The sequence below is a fragment of the Perca fluviatilis genome, chromosome 13, assembly GCF_010015445.1.
Source record: "Perca fluviatilis chromosome 13, GENO_Pfluv_1.0, whole genome shotgun sequence".
NCBI classification, from domain to species: Eukaryota; Metazoa; Chordata; class Actinopteri; order Perciformes; family Percidae; genus Perca; species Perca fluviatilis.
Genome location: NC_053124.1, coordinates 36774518 through 36790557, shown reverse-complemented (window position 1 = coordinate 36790557; position 16040 = coordinate 36774518). Strand labels below are relative to the sequence as shown.

Below are 16040 nucleotides of genomic sequence, written 5' to 3'. Positions count from 1 at the left end.
ATTCTCAGACAGGTTTGCTGCGAGCATATCACTCCGCCCAAGTACTATATTCTTCCGCCTGAGAATATAGTTCCCGGTTTGTTTACGGTTAGAAGATGGCTGTGTCTCATGTTACTTTGTTTTTTGTACACGCTGTGACTCTACAAATCACAACATGTAAATAGGAACATGTTTTGGCACTTATTGGGAGCAGTAGGATTACTGGAACCATTCACCTGCCTGTTCTGTGATGGGCTGATGTTGCTGGAGCCGTCAGACAGCTTTACAGCACGCACGGAGATGAGAAGGGTCTGTATGGACTAGTCTAACTCTGGGGGTTACGGTGAATAAGCTAAATTCTCAATAAGTCGGCGTGTTCCTTTAAATGACGATAATGAAAGTGGGAGCTGCCGCAGAGCAGGGGATCTTTCCCCTTCTTAGTAATTAGGGAGATAGCGGCCTTCGATAGGGTATCCGGAAGGCGACGCTGACGAAAAGCCTTGTTTTAACAACTCACTTAGCTGTTGTTTTCGCTTGCAGCCATCTTATCAGTCAAAAGGAATTCATCTCCGAATGCAAATGAATGGACTCCATAGTAGGGAAATGTCAGTCTTATATGAGGCTCCTTTTTCAACTACAAGGTCAATATTGTTTTTCACTAACGAGTAAACAACAAATTATCCTTGCATTCAGAGGTGTATAGTCCTGGTGCCAGAAAGTAGAAATCCTGTCCAGCAGCTGTCCCAACCATCACTAAACCAGCTCCTCTACCAGGTAGATGAGCTCGTTAGTGAAAACACCTGTTCTAGATGTAGAGGCAGATCCAAAAACATGGCAGGATGTTTACTTTCTGGCACCTGGACTATACACGTCTGAATTTCAGTATTTGTGATGGTAGTTTTGTAAAGTAGATTAGAATTGTTTTCTAAAGTACAGTTGCTGATATTTTAATTTGAAAAGTCTGTGTAGTGCATCCATGTCTCGTTTGGAAACTACTGTATACCGTCTAAGATGTGTTGGCTGCTGAACAGACGTGTATAGTCCAGGTGCCAGAAAGTAAAAATCCTGCCATGTTTTTGGATGTGCCTCTACATCTAGAACAGGTGTTTTCACTAACGAGCTCATCTACCTGGTAGAGGAGCTGGTTTAGTGATGGTTGGGACAGCTGCTGGACAGGATTTCTACTTTCTGGCACCTGGACTATACACCTCTGCTTGCATTTCTATGGAACTAAGCTTTAGGAGCTTTCCATCTTTACTCTCCTTCCTCGACTATAAACCAACCGCTACAGTGAGTTGTTAAAACCTTCTTTTTAGTAAACTCTGGGTACACAAACAATGTTCTCAATGCTGGAGTTCATGTGTAGAGCCCCTGGTGATACTTGGAGTAAAGTCTCATGTTGTGTCGAGCCTTCTTAGTGTTTTAAAAATAATGATTTTGATGCTATCATAGTAGTGCCCCTAGCACTCCCGTTCAAAAGGCCATTTGACCAAAAAACGATACGGTAAATCTTAAAAGTGGCGCTTCCATCCTAATTATGCTTTTAAACTAAAGTTTGACTCGGGTACATTCACAAAAGGACATTAGGTTGCATTTTGGCGAAAGTTATGCTTTAAAACATTTGCGTATGAACCATCTGAAAGAATACAAGTTGTGCATGAAGGAATCTCCAGACCATACCTGTCAAGTTTTGGATTTGAAAATAAGGGAAATTTTTCCGGCGCCCACCGTGAGCAGTCCCACCACCCCAACCAAGCTCCAGAATCCCTTACATTTTAAGACAGGTGTACAAGAAAGCTAAAATCACCACTTGATGCAGAATGCTGAAAACATTTACAATTTATAACATTGCTTGTCTTTACATTAACATTTTATTTTCATTCCACACATTCTTTTCATTTCATTTCATATTGCTTTTCTTTTACAGTTTTTCTTTTCATTTCACATATATTTTCTTTACTCTTTTAGTGAGTTATTGTATAAATTTGTTGCAGACTTTGCATTCTTTAAGATTGTTTTGGAAGGAGTGTATTTGTGGGCTGGGCCAGAGTGGTTCATGTTACATGAGAGTAGAGCGCAGACAGTTCTGTTGTCTAACGTCATCCTATTCTCTGGAACAATCTTTCGTACCATGCTAAACACCCTTTCTCAACTTGCATTGCTATGGGAATGCATAGTAAAGCCTTCATAAGTTTTGGCAGCGCACCGTCTCTGTCGTAGCGTCCATCATCCGTCACTCATCATCTGACCTCACGCACTAAACTCGCGACAACTGCCACCTACAGTACCTGTAGTAGGCTACTGCAGGTGGCAGTTATCGCGAGGCTAGTGACAGAGCTCAGATTGGGAATGTTTTTTTTTTTTTTTTACTCCGCTCGGACCCGGGGTATTAATTTTTAATAACGCAGGTTAAAATACGGGAGATTTACGGGAAAATACTAATACGGGAGGACGGCGGGAAAGAAGGGTAAAATACGGGACTTTCACGGCCAAAACGGGATACTTGACAGGTATGCTCCAGACACAAACGCAGCAACTTCAAGGACGGCAAAGGAAGGACAGTCACAGCTAAAAACTGGTGTTAACCAGACGGTGCCTCTCCCGGGCTGTCAGCTGTTCTCTCGGAGTCTCCCCACAGTGGGAGCGGAGCGACTGCTGCTTGTTAGCTAACGTTAGATATCTAATTCCCCAACATGCCTTCATCATACACTGGTTAGCGAAAATTTCCCAAACAAAATTGTCACTCATCTGGCGATAGCGATGTGCTTTCCTACGATGTAAAAAGAGCGTGTGAATTCAACATTAAGTTGTTACATTTGTAAGGTATTTTATTGTGTAACCTCTCAGTTGAGGGTTAAGAGGAAGTTACAGTAAGCATAGAGCTTTTATTGTGACGGGAAAAACGGAAGTGAATAAAGTGTTGTATATGCTGATGGTTGACTGTGTTGTGGTTGATTAAAGTGAGACGTGCAGCGCCGTCTTGGTTCCGACATTGGACGCCCGTCCGTGTCTTTATTTTAAAGCCAAACCTGAGTCTAGACGATATATAAGAAACCTTCGGTTACACATTTAACTATTTTAGAGGCTGTGGGCGTTGTTTACTTCATTAATGTGTTTACTGTGTTAATGGACTGAGGATGGGAGGAGGATTTGGTATTCGGTTTCGGATTCGGAACCCCGAAAATCTGGATTCGATGCATCCCTAAAAAATACTCTGTTACAGTTAAAGTCCTACAGTGAAAATGTTCTTTCAGTAAAAGTGTGTAAGTCGTCAGGAGAATGTAGTTGTTGTATTAAAACATTGTAGAAAGTGTAAAGGATCCAACCAGCTGTGTGTTTAATGGTCTGATCATCTCAGCTGGACTTGTAGCCGTTATACTGTCGCTAGTTTACTTTAGAATCAAACATCAGATTTTATAAACTACATGTGTTCTGTGTGCAGGAATCTTAATCTTAAAGTAACTAGTAACTAAAGTAACTAGTAACTAAAGCTGGAACAGATGAATGTAGCGGAGTAACTAAAGTAACTAGTAACTAAAGCTGGAACAGATGAATGTAGCGGAGTAACTAAAGTAACTAGTAACTAAAGCTGGAACAGATGAATGTAGCGGAGTAACTAAAGTAACTAGTAACTAAAGCTGGAACAGATGAATGTAGCGGAGTAACTAAAGTAACTAGTAACTAAAGCTGTAACATGAATGTAGCGGAGTAACTAAAGTAACTAGTAACTAAAGCTGTAACATGAATGTAGTGGAGTAACTAAAGTAACTAGTAACTAAAGCTGGAACAGATGAATGTAGCGGATTAACTAAAGTAACTAGTAACTAAAGCTGTAACATGAATGTAGCGAGGTAACTAAAGTAACTAGTAACTAAAGCTGGAACAGATGAATGTAGCGGAGTAACTAAAGTAACTAGTAACTAAAGCTGGAACAGATGAATGTAGCGAGTAACTAAAGTAACTAGTAACTAAAGCTGGAACAGTTGAATGTAGCGAAGTAACTAAAGTAACTAGTAACTAAAGCTGGAACAGATGAATGTAGCGGAGTAACTAAAGTAACTAGTAACTAAAGCTGGAACAGTTGAATGTAGCGGAGTAACTAAAGTAACTAGTAACTAAAGCTGGAACAGATGAATGTAGCGGAGTAACTAAAGTAACTAGTAACTAAAGCTGGAACAGATGAATGTAGTGGAGTAACTAAAGTAACTAGTAACTAAAGCTGGAACAGACGAATGTAGCGGAGTAACTAAAGTAACTAGTAACTAAAGCTGGAACAGATGAATGTAGCGGAGTAACTAAAGTAACTAGTAACTAAAGCTGGAACAGACGAATGTAGCGGAGTAACTAAAGTAACTAGTAACTAAAGCTGGAACAGATGAATGTAGCGGATTAACTAAAGTAACTAGTAACTAAAGCTGGAACAGACGAATGTAAGCGGATAACTAAAGTAACTAGTAACTAAAGCTGGAACAGACGATATGGCGAATTAACTAAAGTAACTAGTAACTAAAGCTGGAACAGATGAATGTAGTGGAGTAACTAAAGTAACTAGTAACTAAAGCTGGAACAGACAGAATGTAGTGGAGTAACTAAAGTAACTAGTAACTAAAGCTGGAACAGATGAATGTAGCGAATTAACTAAAGTAACTAGTAACTAAAGCTGGAACAGATGAATGTAGAGGAGTAACTAAAGTAACTAGTAACTAAAGCTGGAACAGATGAATGTAGTGGAGTAACTAAAGTAACTAGTAACTAAAGCTGGAACAGATGAATGTGAATTAACTAAAGTAACTAGTAACTAAAGCTGGAACAGATGAATGTGAATTAACTAAAGTAACTAGTAACTAAAGCTGGAACAGATGAATGTAGCGGAGTAACTAAAGTAACTAGTAACTAAAGCTGGAACAGATGAATGTAGCGGAGTAACTAAAGTAACTAGTAACTAAAGCTGGAACAGATGAATGTAGCAGGAGTAACTAAAGTAACTAGTAACTAAAGCTGGAACAGATGAATGTAGCGGAGTAACTAAAGTAACTAGTAACTAAAGCTGGAACAGATGAATGTAGCGAGAGTAACTAAAGTAACTAGTAACTAAAGCTGGAACAGATGAAGCAGGTTAACTAAAGAACTAGTAACTAAAGCTGGAACAGATGAATGTGTGAATTAATTAAAGTAACTAGTAACTAAAGCTGTAACAGTGGGCGTGTGAATTAACTAAAGTAACTAGTAACTAAAGCTGGAACAAGGAGATGTAGAGATTAACTAAAGTAACTAGTAACTAAAGCTGGTAACAGATGAATGTGTGAATGCTAAAGTAACTAGTAACTAAAGCTGTAACAGATGAATGTGAAGTAACTAAAGTAACTAGTAACTAAAGCTGTAACAGATGAATGTAGCGAGATTAATAAAGTAACTAGTAACTAAAGCTGTAACAGATGAATGTAGGAGTAACTAAAGTAACTAGTAACTAAAGCTGTAACAGATGAATGTAGCGGAGTTAACTAAGTAAGTAACTAAAGGTAATAGATAGTGTGTGTTAACTAAAGCTGTAACAGATGAATGTAGCGGAGTAACTAAGTAACTAGTAACTAAAGCTGTAACAGATGAATGTGAGATAATTAAGTAACTAGTAACTAAAGCTGTAACAGATGAATGTAGCGTAAGAGGTAACTAGTAACAAAAGCTGTAACAGATGAATGTAGTGGAGTAACTAAAGTAACTAGTAACTAAAGCTGTAACAGGGATGTGTGAATTAACTAAGTAACTAGTAACTAAAGCTGTAACAGATGAATGTGTGAATTAACTAAAGTAACTAGTAACTAAAGCTGGAACAGATGAATGTGGCAAGTAACTAAAGTAACTAGTAACTAAAGCTGTAATAGAGTAATGTAGTGGAGTAACTAAAGTAACTAGTAACTAAAGCTGGAACAGATGAATGTGAAGTAACTAAAGTAACTAGTAACTAAAGCTGGAACAGATGAATGTAGAGGAGTAACTAAAGTAACTAGTAACTAAAGCTGTAACAGATGAATGTAATTAGAAGTAACTAGTAACTAAAGCTGGAACAGATGAATGTAGCGGAGTAACTAAAGTAACTAGTAACTAAAGCTGTAACAGATGAATGTAGTAGGGTAACTAAAGTCAGTAACTAAAGCTGGAACAGATGAATGGTGGAGTAACTAAGTGTTAGAGTGTAGTGAGTAACTAAGTAACTAGTAACTAAAGCTGGAACAGATGAATGTAGCAGAGTAACTAAAGTAACTAGTAACTAAAGCTGGAACAGATGAATGTAGTGGAGTAACTAAAGTAACTAGTAACTAAAGCTGTAACAGATGAATGTAGTGGAGTAACTAAAGTAACTAGTAACTAAAGCTGGAACAGATGAATGTAGCGGAGTAATTAAAGTAACTAGTAACTAAAGCTGGAACAGATGAATGTAGTGGAGTAACTAAAGTAACTAGTAACTAAAGCTGTAACAGATGAATGTAGTGGAGTAACTAAAGTAACTAGTAACTAAAGCTGTAACAGATGAATGTAGTGGAGTAACTAAAGTAACTAGTAACTAAAGCTGTAACAGATGAATGTAGTGGAGTAAAAGGTCATGTCAGTGGCATGAAAAGAAAAGACTCAAGTAAAGTACAAGTACCTCAACATTTGGACTGAAGTACAAGTACTGGAGTAAATGTACTTAGTTACATTCCAGCGCTGCCTACATTATAACCTTCCAGTCTTTTTTTCCACTTGCTAAAAAGTGATTGCAGCTTCTACCGTGTGTCTGTGATTATCCACTCACTCTTAACTATTTGTCGAAAATAATTCACAATTATTTTTTACTCAAAAATTAGGTAGGCCATAATTTCATATATATGAGGTTTTTGTTTGAATTCCAAAAATAAGTGTAAAACTAGTGGTAATAAGTTGATGTTAGTGGTGAATCCGGTGGGGAAAATAACGTAAAAAACAAAACCTTTTTATAAAAAGTCAAAAACATTGAAAAAAGTGTCATAATAATAATAAATAATAATAAAGGATTGATCTTCACTGTTTACCCGGGCTGCATAGTCGACAGGAAGACAACACCAGACTTCATCTACGTCATCCAGGAGAACTGGGAAATGTCTAGCTTTTGTGAAATAGTCCTCTGGATGCTATTTTCCTAAACAATCTCCAAAAAACGTTTTTTCCTGGATTATCTTGCCTTAAACTGCACTACCATTTCTTACCAGAATAAAGTAACTCAACTGCTCCATCTAGTGGACTGAAAGAGCAACTGACTCAATTATCCTAGTACCAGTACTCTTGGGTTAAAGACACACAGACGCCCCCTCCTCCACCCACATACCCCCTCCCTTCACACACAACCACACACACACCACCCGCACACCCCCCCTCCCTCGTCCACACACCCCCCACCACATACACGGACGCACGATGCACCCTGGACGACCGCACCCACATATGCGGCACCTAATCAGCTGAGCAAACAACACCTTACCACCTGAACCTGCACACCTTTCATACAACTCATTCACTACTACACTACACCACACACACATACAACCACCCACTATCACTGACCCCACCACATTCCCCACACACTTCACCTTTTCTTTCATTTCATTCCACACACCACCCACCACACACCCCCCCCCCCCCCCCCCCCCCCCCCCCCCCCCCACCTTCCACATGGGCAGAGAGACTTTTACCTTCCTCTTTTCTTCCCTAGGATGTCAACTTTTCTCCATCTAATTGACTGGAAAGGAGTCTAATTACCAATTCTCTTGGGTTAAAGTTTAAACCATTATGTTGTCATGGCTACATCAGCTGCCACTTCAAATCACGTTACTCAGGGATTGGGCTTTATCTCAGCAGAAAATAAAAACTCACTATTAATTTAGAGTTCTGCTAAAGCAGAAAAACCACAAACAAACAACGCCTGCAGGGCTGAATTAGGCCAACTCCAATTATTCTTCAAAGTTCAACAAAGACCCAGAAAAATAAAGCTCACAGTAACATAAAAAACATCTTGTCTTCTATCCGGATATTGTTGCAAAATATATTCAACTCAAGTAATACATCAAATGTAGGTTATCAAACTAAAGGCTATAAACATATCTAAATAAATATACATCAATCCATCAGTTTTTCTAATAATATTTACTGTTTAAAAAGTTACAGTAGATTAGATTAGACTCAACTTGATTGTCATTGTGCAGAGTACAAGTACAAAGACAACCAAATGCAGTTTGCGTCCAACCAGAAGTGCAAAAAGACAAGTATAGACCGGACAAGAAATATATTGCAATGTAGACAGTAGTGTACAGTTGGTTTACAGAAGGTGGTTTAGAGTAATATAAATGAAATATAAACATGTGCAGTGTATTAGCAGTTACCTTAAAAGAGCAGAATAAATATGGCTATATAATATGAACAATGTATGAACAACATGTACAGATGTGTGCAATTTAATAGCAGTAACGTTATAATAGTAGTAAGAATAATATAAATATATGCAGTGTATTAACAGAATATAGTATAACAAAAACAGAATAAATATAGATATTCAGTATGAACCATATAGACAGATATGTGAACCAGTAAAACAGGGTTCCTAAATGTAACAAAATATATCCTCATGAAAGAAATCAAAAAAAAAAAAAAAAGTGAAAAATAGAATAAAGAAGCCTTTATTTTGACAGCGGTTCCGCCGGAAGTGGTGTTTGTTGTTGTTTGCCCGTGCTGAGCAGCGGGAGCGGCGAGGAGAGAAGCCGTTAGCTGAATCCAGATCAGGGAATCCCGAACAGCGTTTCTTAGTCTGTTCATCAGAGATGGAGCGACACCGGGAACACACGGAGGAGACCAAGCCCAGGGGAGAAGGTTAGTCTGACAGTCTAACTGCTCTCATAGTCACGCTAAGCTAACGCTAGCCTGGTAGCTGCTAGCATGCAGCTAGCTCTTCAAGCTAATGTTTTTGTTTTTTTTATCAGCGAGCTACCGGCTGGTTGGGACACGTGTCTGCCAAAAAGTGATCGCTGTCCACAGGAGCGTGTTTATAAACGTCAACAACTTGTGTGTTACTGGATGTACTGGCCCTTTAAGAAGGTATTTCAACAGGTATAAAGTTCAGTGTGGGCTACAATCTGTCAATTAAAGCCTCATTAATGAAATCAAGTCATTTTGAGGCAGAAACAACCTTTTTCAACACAAGGTAGAAGCTGCAATCACTTTTTTGGCAGGTGGAAAAAAGACTGGATGGTTATAATGTAGGGCAACGGTTACCAATCTGTAAGAGCCATGTTGTTTATAGTTTTTGGTTCCTTTGCAGGGTGGAAGCTTGAATTAGTCCCTGTTGCATTGGAGCCAATCGCAACACATTCATAAAATCCTTTAATGCTTCTAGTCTAGTTAACATATTAAGCCATATACAGTAACTGGGGAGGCTTGTCATTATAGAAATTGCAACTTGAGTGTGGAAACATGATGTCCAGTTTAACAACAAGTAGAACTATTCAGAGGTTATTGGACCCGTCCAGTTTAACAACCAGTAGAACTATTCAGAGGTTATTGGGCCCGTCCAGTTTAACAACCAGTAGAACTATTCAGAGGTTATTGGGCCCGTCCAGTTTAACAACAAGTAGAACTATTCAGAGGTTATTGGGCCCGTCCAGTTTAACAACCAGTAGAACTATTCAGAGGTTATTGGGCCCGTCCAGTTTAACAACCAGTAGAACTATTCAGAGGTTATTGGGCCCGTCCCAGTTTAACAACAAGTAGAACTATTCAGAGGTTATTGGGCCCGTCCCAGTTTAACAACCAGTAGAACTATTCAGAGCTTATTGGACCCGTCTCAGTTTAACAACAAGTAGAACTATTCAGAGGTTATTGGACCCGTCCAGTTTAACAACAAGTAGAACTATTCAGAGGTTATTGGACCCGTCCAGTTTAACAACCAAGTAGAACTATTCAGAGGTTATTGGACCCGTCCAGTTTAACAACAAGTAGAACTATTCAGAGGTTATTGGACCCGGTCCAGTTTAACAACAAGTAGAACTATTCAGAGGTTATTGGACCCATCCAGTTTAACAACAAGTAGAACTATTCAGAGGTTATTGGACCCATCCAGTTTAACAACAAGTAGAACTATTCAGAGGTTATTGGGCCCGTCCAGTTTAACAACAAGTAGAACTATTCAGAGGTTATTGGACCCGTCCAGTTTAACAACCAGTAGAACTATTCAGAGCTTATTGGACCCGTCCAGTTTAACAACCAGTAGAACTATTCAGAGGTTATTGGACCCGTCCAGTTTAACAACAAGTAGAACTATTCAGAGGTTATTGGGCCCATCCCATTTAACAACAAGTAGAACTATTCAGAGGTTATTGGACCGGTCCAGTTTAACAACAAGTAGAACTATTCAGAGGTTATTGGGCCCGTCCAGTTTAACAACCAGTAGAACTATTCAGAGGTTATTGGACCCGTCCAGTTTAACAACAAGTAGAACTATTCAGAGGTTATTGGGCCCGTCCAGTTTAACAACAAGTAGAACTATTCAGAGGTTATTGGGCCCGTCCAGTTTAACAACCAGTAGAACTATTCAGAGGTTATTGGACCCGTCCAGTTTAACAACTAGTAGAACTATTCAGAGGTTACTGGACCCGTCCAGTTTAACAACCAGTAGAACTATTCAGAGGTTATTGGACCCGTCCAGTTTAACAACCAGTAGAACTATTCAGAGGTTATTGGGCCCGTCCAGTTTAACAACAAGTAGAACTATTCAGAGGTTATTGGACCCGTCAGTTTAACAACCAGTAGAACTATTCAGAGGTTATTGGGCCGTCCAGTTTAACAACCAGTAGAACTATTCAGAGGTTATTGGGCCCGTCCAGTTTAACAACCAGTAGAACTATTCAGAGGTTATTGGACCCGTCCAGTTTAACAACAAGTAGAACTATTCAGAGGTTACTGGACCCGTCCAGTTTAACAACCAGTAGAACTATTCAGAGGTTATTGGACCCGTCCAGTTTAACAACAAGTAGAACTATTCAGAGGTTATTGGACCCGTCCAGTTTAACAACAAGTAGAACTATTCAGAGGTTATTGGACCCGTCCAGTTTAACAACAAGTAGAACTATTCAGAGGTTATTGGACCCGTCCAGTTTAACAACAAGTAGAACTATTCAGAGGTTACTGGACCCGTCCAGTTTAACAACAAGTAGAACTATTCAGAGGTTATTGGACCCGTCCAGTTTAACAACCAGTAGAACTATTCAGAGGTTATTGGACCCGTCCAGTTTAACAACCAGTAGAACTATTCAGAGGTTACTGGACCCGTCCAGTTTAACAACAAGTAGAACTATTCAGAGGTTATTGGACCCCCAGTTTAACAACCAGTAGAACTATTCAGAGGTTATTGGACCCGTCCAGTTTAACAACAAGTAGAACTATTCAGAGGTTATTGGGCCCGTCCAGTTTAACAACCAGTAGAACTATTCAGAGGTTATTGGGCCCGTCCAGTTTAACAACCAGTAGAACTATTCAGAGGTTATCGGACCCGTCCAGTTTAACAAGTAGTAGAACTATTCAGAGGTTATCGGACCCGTCCAGTTTAACAAGTAGAACTATTTAGAAGTTATTGGACCCGTCCAGTTTAACAACCAGTAGAACTATTCAGAGGTTACTGGGCCCGTCCAGTTTAACTCAGACTTAGCTTTCTTCCGAGTCGACTATTAAACCAACAGCTCCACCAAAAACGGCACCACGGTGGGTCTGTGTCGGCTGACAACCTCCTTCCTGAACTGATCTATTTTCTCTGTGTCTTCGAGGGAGGCATTGTACCACTGACCCAGGCTTGCTTCTGGACGTGCTTAGCTTGATCTTCATCCAAGCCAACTCAATGTTCTTTTGAAGCTCAACAGCCTTGGTCATTGTTAGGCCTGTCGCGATAGTCAATAAATCGAGTTATCGCATGATAAGAAAAAATGAGCTCGATAATTTTTCCGGCCGCGATAATTTCCGTTTGCATGCTTGTTTATTTTCCTCGTTTCTCCCTCTCTCTCTCTACCAAAGAGACTGGAGGACCACTCTCGGTTCCTCAGCGTAACGAGGAGTGAACCCTCTTGTCAGGCGCGTGGTCTTTGTGTGGGCGCTAGGCTACTCCAGGCGGAGAGAGCGAGAGAGTTGGAGCAGGGTTTCCTGCAGCACTTTGCAGTTAAGGCGCCGTCAAAAAATGAAAGTATATGAGCGATATCCACCGTGTTACTCGGCGTCCCGTTTTCTCCGTTTCATTCCAAACCGCACAGCTGACAACCTGCAGGTGGAGGGGGTGGAGACGGGCTCGGACATACACGCCGCTGTGGACTCTTCAGTCTCGCAAGCGGTTTCAGGAAAGTGGCTCCATGTGTCCGATACACCCGAACATTAACGGTACAAGCCTACAGCTGTCGCGGACACGGGATTGTGGAAAGTGTGTGTTTGTGTGTGTGTGTGGTGTGTGTGTGTGGTGTGTGTGTGTGTTTGTGTGTGTGTGTGTGTGTGTGTGTGTGTGTGTGTGTGTGTGTGTGTGTGTTTGTGTGTGTGTGTGTGTGTGTGTGTGTGTGTGTGTGTGTGTGTCGGTCCGCTACGGAAGCTCCGACCTGCAGAGGAGTAGAAGCCGCCCTCGCCAAAATGAAGGCTGAAAAACAGAACTATTTTGGTACATTTACCCATGCCGTGGCAGCTAGCCATACATTTAGATTTTATTTTTTTATTATATATTATTTAAATGTAATATTTAGTGTTAAATAATTGTAAAATGTAGTACAGAGTCTCTAGTCTGAGAACTTACGTGTCACAAACGGCAATTCCACAACTGTAGCCTACATCAGCGTGAAAGACGACATACTAAAAGAGATCAAAGACATATTGTGGATATTTAAAATGTCTTCCGGTTCCAGTGTTAAATATTCTTTAGAAATAAAAGTGTATTGATCTTTGAAAAGGTGTACCTGTAGTAGTAGTAGTAGTAGTAGTAGTAGTATTATTAGTATTAGGCCTATTATTTGGACATTATCATTATATTGGATGCAAATGGTCTCTCGATGACAATATTATCGTTTATCGCAATAATTTCTGGGACAATTTATCGTCCAGCAAAATTTGTTATCGTGACAGGCCTAGTCATTGTAAGTGTTGTTAGGTCGTCCATGTACGCTCAAACAGGCGGCATCCTCAGGCCAGGTGTTGTGCGCTGTCCTCCGACTACCCAGCAAGATGCTCGAATGATCACCTCCATGGACATGGTGAAGGCTAGTGGGGAGATGGTGCAACCAGCCATGGTATCCACTTCCAGATGTTGCCACACTGTGGTTTATTCTGATGTTGTCAGGCACAGCTGCATGTCCCAAAAGTAGGCCTTGATGAGGCTTGTGAGGCCTGCTGGGACCCTAAAGTAGTCGAAAGCTGTCCAGAGGAGGAGGCAGTGGGGGACTGAGCCAAAGCTGCTGAACTTCAGTCGACTGACTCGAGCTGCTTCTCAGAAAGTAGCTGCCGATGCGAGTACCCTGTTGCCCTTTCTTTAGATACCCTTTCGTGCCCTGATGTATCTTTAAGCCGGTGGTGATGGTAACCTTTGCCCAGACGCAGCTTTTGCCTTGCTGCAGCTGCAGACCAGTACAGCTTTTACAGCCGGAGCACAGTGAAGGCATGAGGTTTTTTTATGAGTATCCTAAAGATTTGTATTAATAAATGTCTGTCTGTTTGTTTCAGATTTACCTCCAGACGTTCTGGAAGTGATTGTTGGTGAAGAGGAGCAGCAGGAGTGTAGCTCCAGTGTGGACCAGCAGGAGCCAGAGCCCCCCCCACACATTAAAGAGGAACAGGAGGAACAGTGGAGCAGTCAGGAGGGAGAGCAGCTTCAAGGGCTGGAGGAGGCTGATATCACCAAGTTCCCATTCACTCCTGTCCCTGAGACTGAAGACTCTTCTGATCCTGAGACTGATGACAGTGCTGATTGGAAGGAGACCAGAGAACCTCAGTCACCTTTAAACTCTCTAAAAAAGGCTGATAAACACTTAAGATGTAATTCTCCTGAAAAACCTTTTAGTTGCTCAGTTTGTGGGAAGGAATTTATAAAAAAAGGATCCCTGGAGACACACATGAGAACACACACAGGGGAGAAGCCGTTCAGCTGCTCAGTGTGTGGAAAGAAATACCCAAAAAGGTCAAATCTGCTAGAACACATGGGCGTCCACCGAGGGGAGAAACGACAGAGCTGCAGACTGTGTAACAGGAGACTTGTTTTGCACTCAGGAGTCGAGTGCCATCAGTGTGTTTACCCGGCTGCTGCTGGAGGGAGATTTAAAACTCTGAGCTCTGAGTGTGATGAAAGACGTTGCAGCTCGACTGAACAACCAGAGACCGAAGACCAGACTGGAGACGCTGCTGATCCTGAGGCTGCTGACAGTGCTGATTGGAAGGAGACCAGAGAACCTCAGTCAGCTTTAAACTCTCTGAAACATGATTCAAGATGTAAGAAAACATTCAGCTGCTCTGAGTGTGGGAGAAGATTTGGCCGCAAGCAACATCTGAAGGACCACATGAAAACCCACAAACGAGACAGACCTTTCAGCTGCTCAGTCTGTAAGAAATCGTATATGCAAAGTGGAAGTTTACAGATACACATGAGAGTCCACACGGGAAAGAGAGCGTTTCGTTGCTCTGAGTGTGGGAATAGATTTGGCCGCAAGACACATCTGGATGATCACATGAGAATCCACACAGGAGAGAAGCCGTTCAGGTGCTTGGTGTGTAAGAAGTCTTTTGCACAGAGTGGAAATTTATACAAACACATGAGTACCCACAGGAAATATGGAGGAGGAGGATGATGATTCAACACTTAGGTATCCTTAGTGCACGATCCAAAGGGAAGTGAAAGTTCAGCCAAATGCAGACGATGCCCGGATTAACTTGTTATTTCACCTTGCCTTTCAGGGCTTCCGTAGTTTGAGTAAAACTTGTGTGATGTCAGCTTGTTAAATGTGAATACGTTCTAGTTTCTTCTCTCCTCTGGGACAGTAAACTGAATATCTTTGAGTTGTGGACAAAACAAGACATTTGAGGACGTCATCATGGGCTTTTTGGGGAACACTGGTCCACATTTTAGAGACCAAATAACACACCCATTCACCCAGAACATAATCCACACATTAATCGGGCACTAAGCTACTAAAATAATTATTGGCGTTCATATATTTATGCATCATGATTTAATGTTAAACATACATATAGGACTTTTTCATTCATTCATCCAGCTTCTACAAAAGATTGCCTCATATCCAGAAACCTGTTGATATCTGAGTCTTTGATAATGTTTAAAAGTAGCTGTGTTTCTTCTTCTTATCGGGTTTGCAGCCCTGCAAACTGTCGGCTGGTTGGTTTGTGCACAGTAACCAGAGTAAACTGTCACAAACTGCAGTAAAAACCTCTGACTGAGACGCAGATTCTGAATTAGGGCTGCACGATATGAGGAAAATATTTAATTTTGATTATTTTGATACTGCGATTGTGATTTGATTCACGATATTGGAGGGAATGATACATTTTTGTGTCATTTCTTTGGAAAATATTAAAAAGAAGAAGATGAAGATAATTTTGGGGGGGCTTTTCCCTTTATTCGATAGTGACAGGTCGCCCCACAAAGATTTTTTTCTGTAGTCTGTAGGAGAGGATCTGTAGGCCAGGACGTAGGGCTGGGCAATATGGAAAATATCAAATATCACGATATTTATGGCCAAATACCTCGATATCGATACCACAACGATATTGTAGTGTTGAGTATCGGTGCTTTCACACAATATTTACACAGTGAGATTTTGATAAATAATCATCAGTAATGTGGATATAATGACTAAGTGGGTAAAGGTGAATAATAGAACAGTTACAACAGTCTGGTAAGATCAGAACATGACATCACTTTACTGTAATGCAGCCTTTAAAACCAGGAGAAGACAGCACTTATGCCATATCACGATATTACGATATCTAAACTCTAAGAAGATATCTAGTCTCATATCACGATATCGATA

The 16040-nt window shown here is 40.6% G+C and overlaps 1 protein-coding gene across 1 annotated transcript; it reads left to right on the top strand.

The window, feature by feature from the left end:
- Positions 1-1154: 1154 nt before the first annotated feature.
- LOC120571049 (gastrula zinc finger protein XlCGF57.1-like) lies at positions 1155-15575 on the top strand. The gene is made up of 3 exons (XM_039819750.1): positions 1155-1269; positions 8679-8856; positions 13723-15575. Exons 1-3 carry the CDS (start codon positions 1204-1206, stop codon positions 14838-14840), a joined length of 1362 nt encoding a protein of 453 aa, XP_039675684.1. The 5' UTR covers positions 1155-1203; the 3' UTR covers positions 14841-15575.
- Positions 15576-16040: the final 465 nt, after the last annotated feature.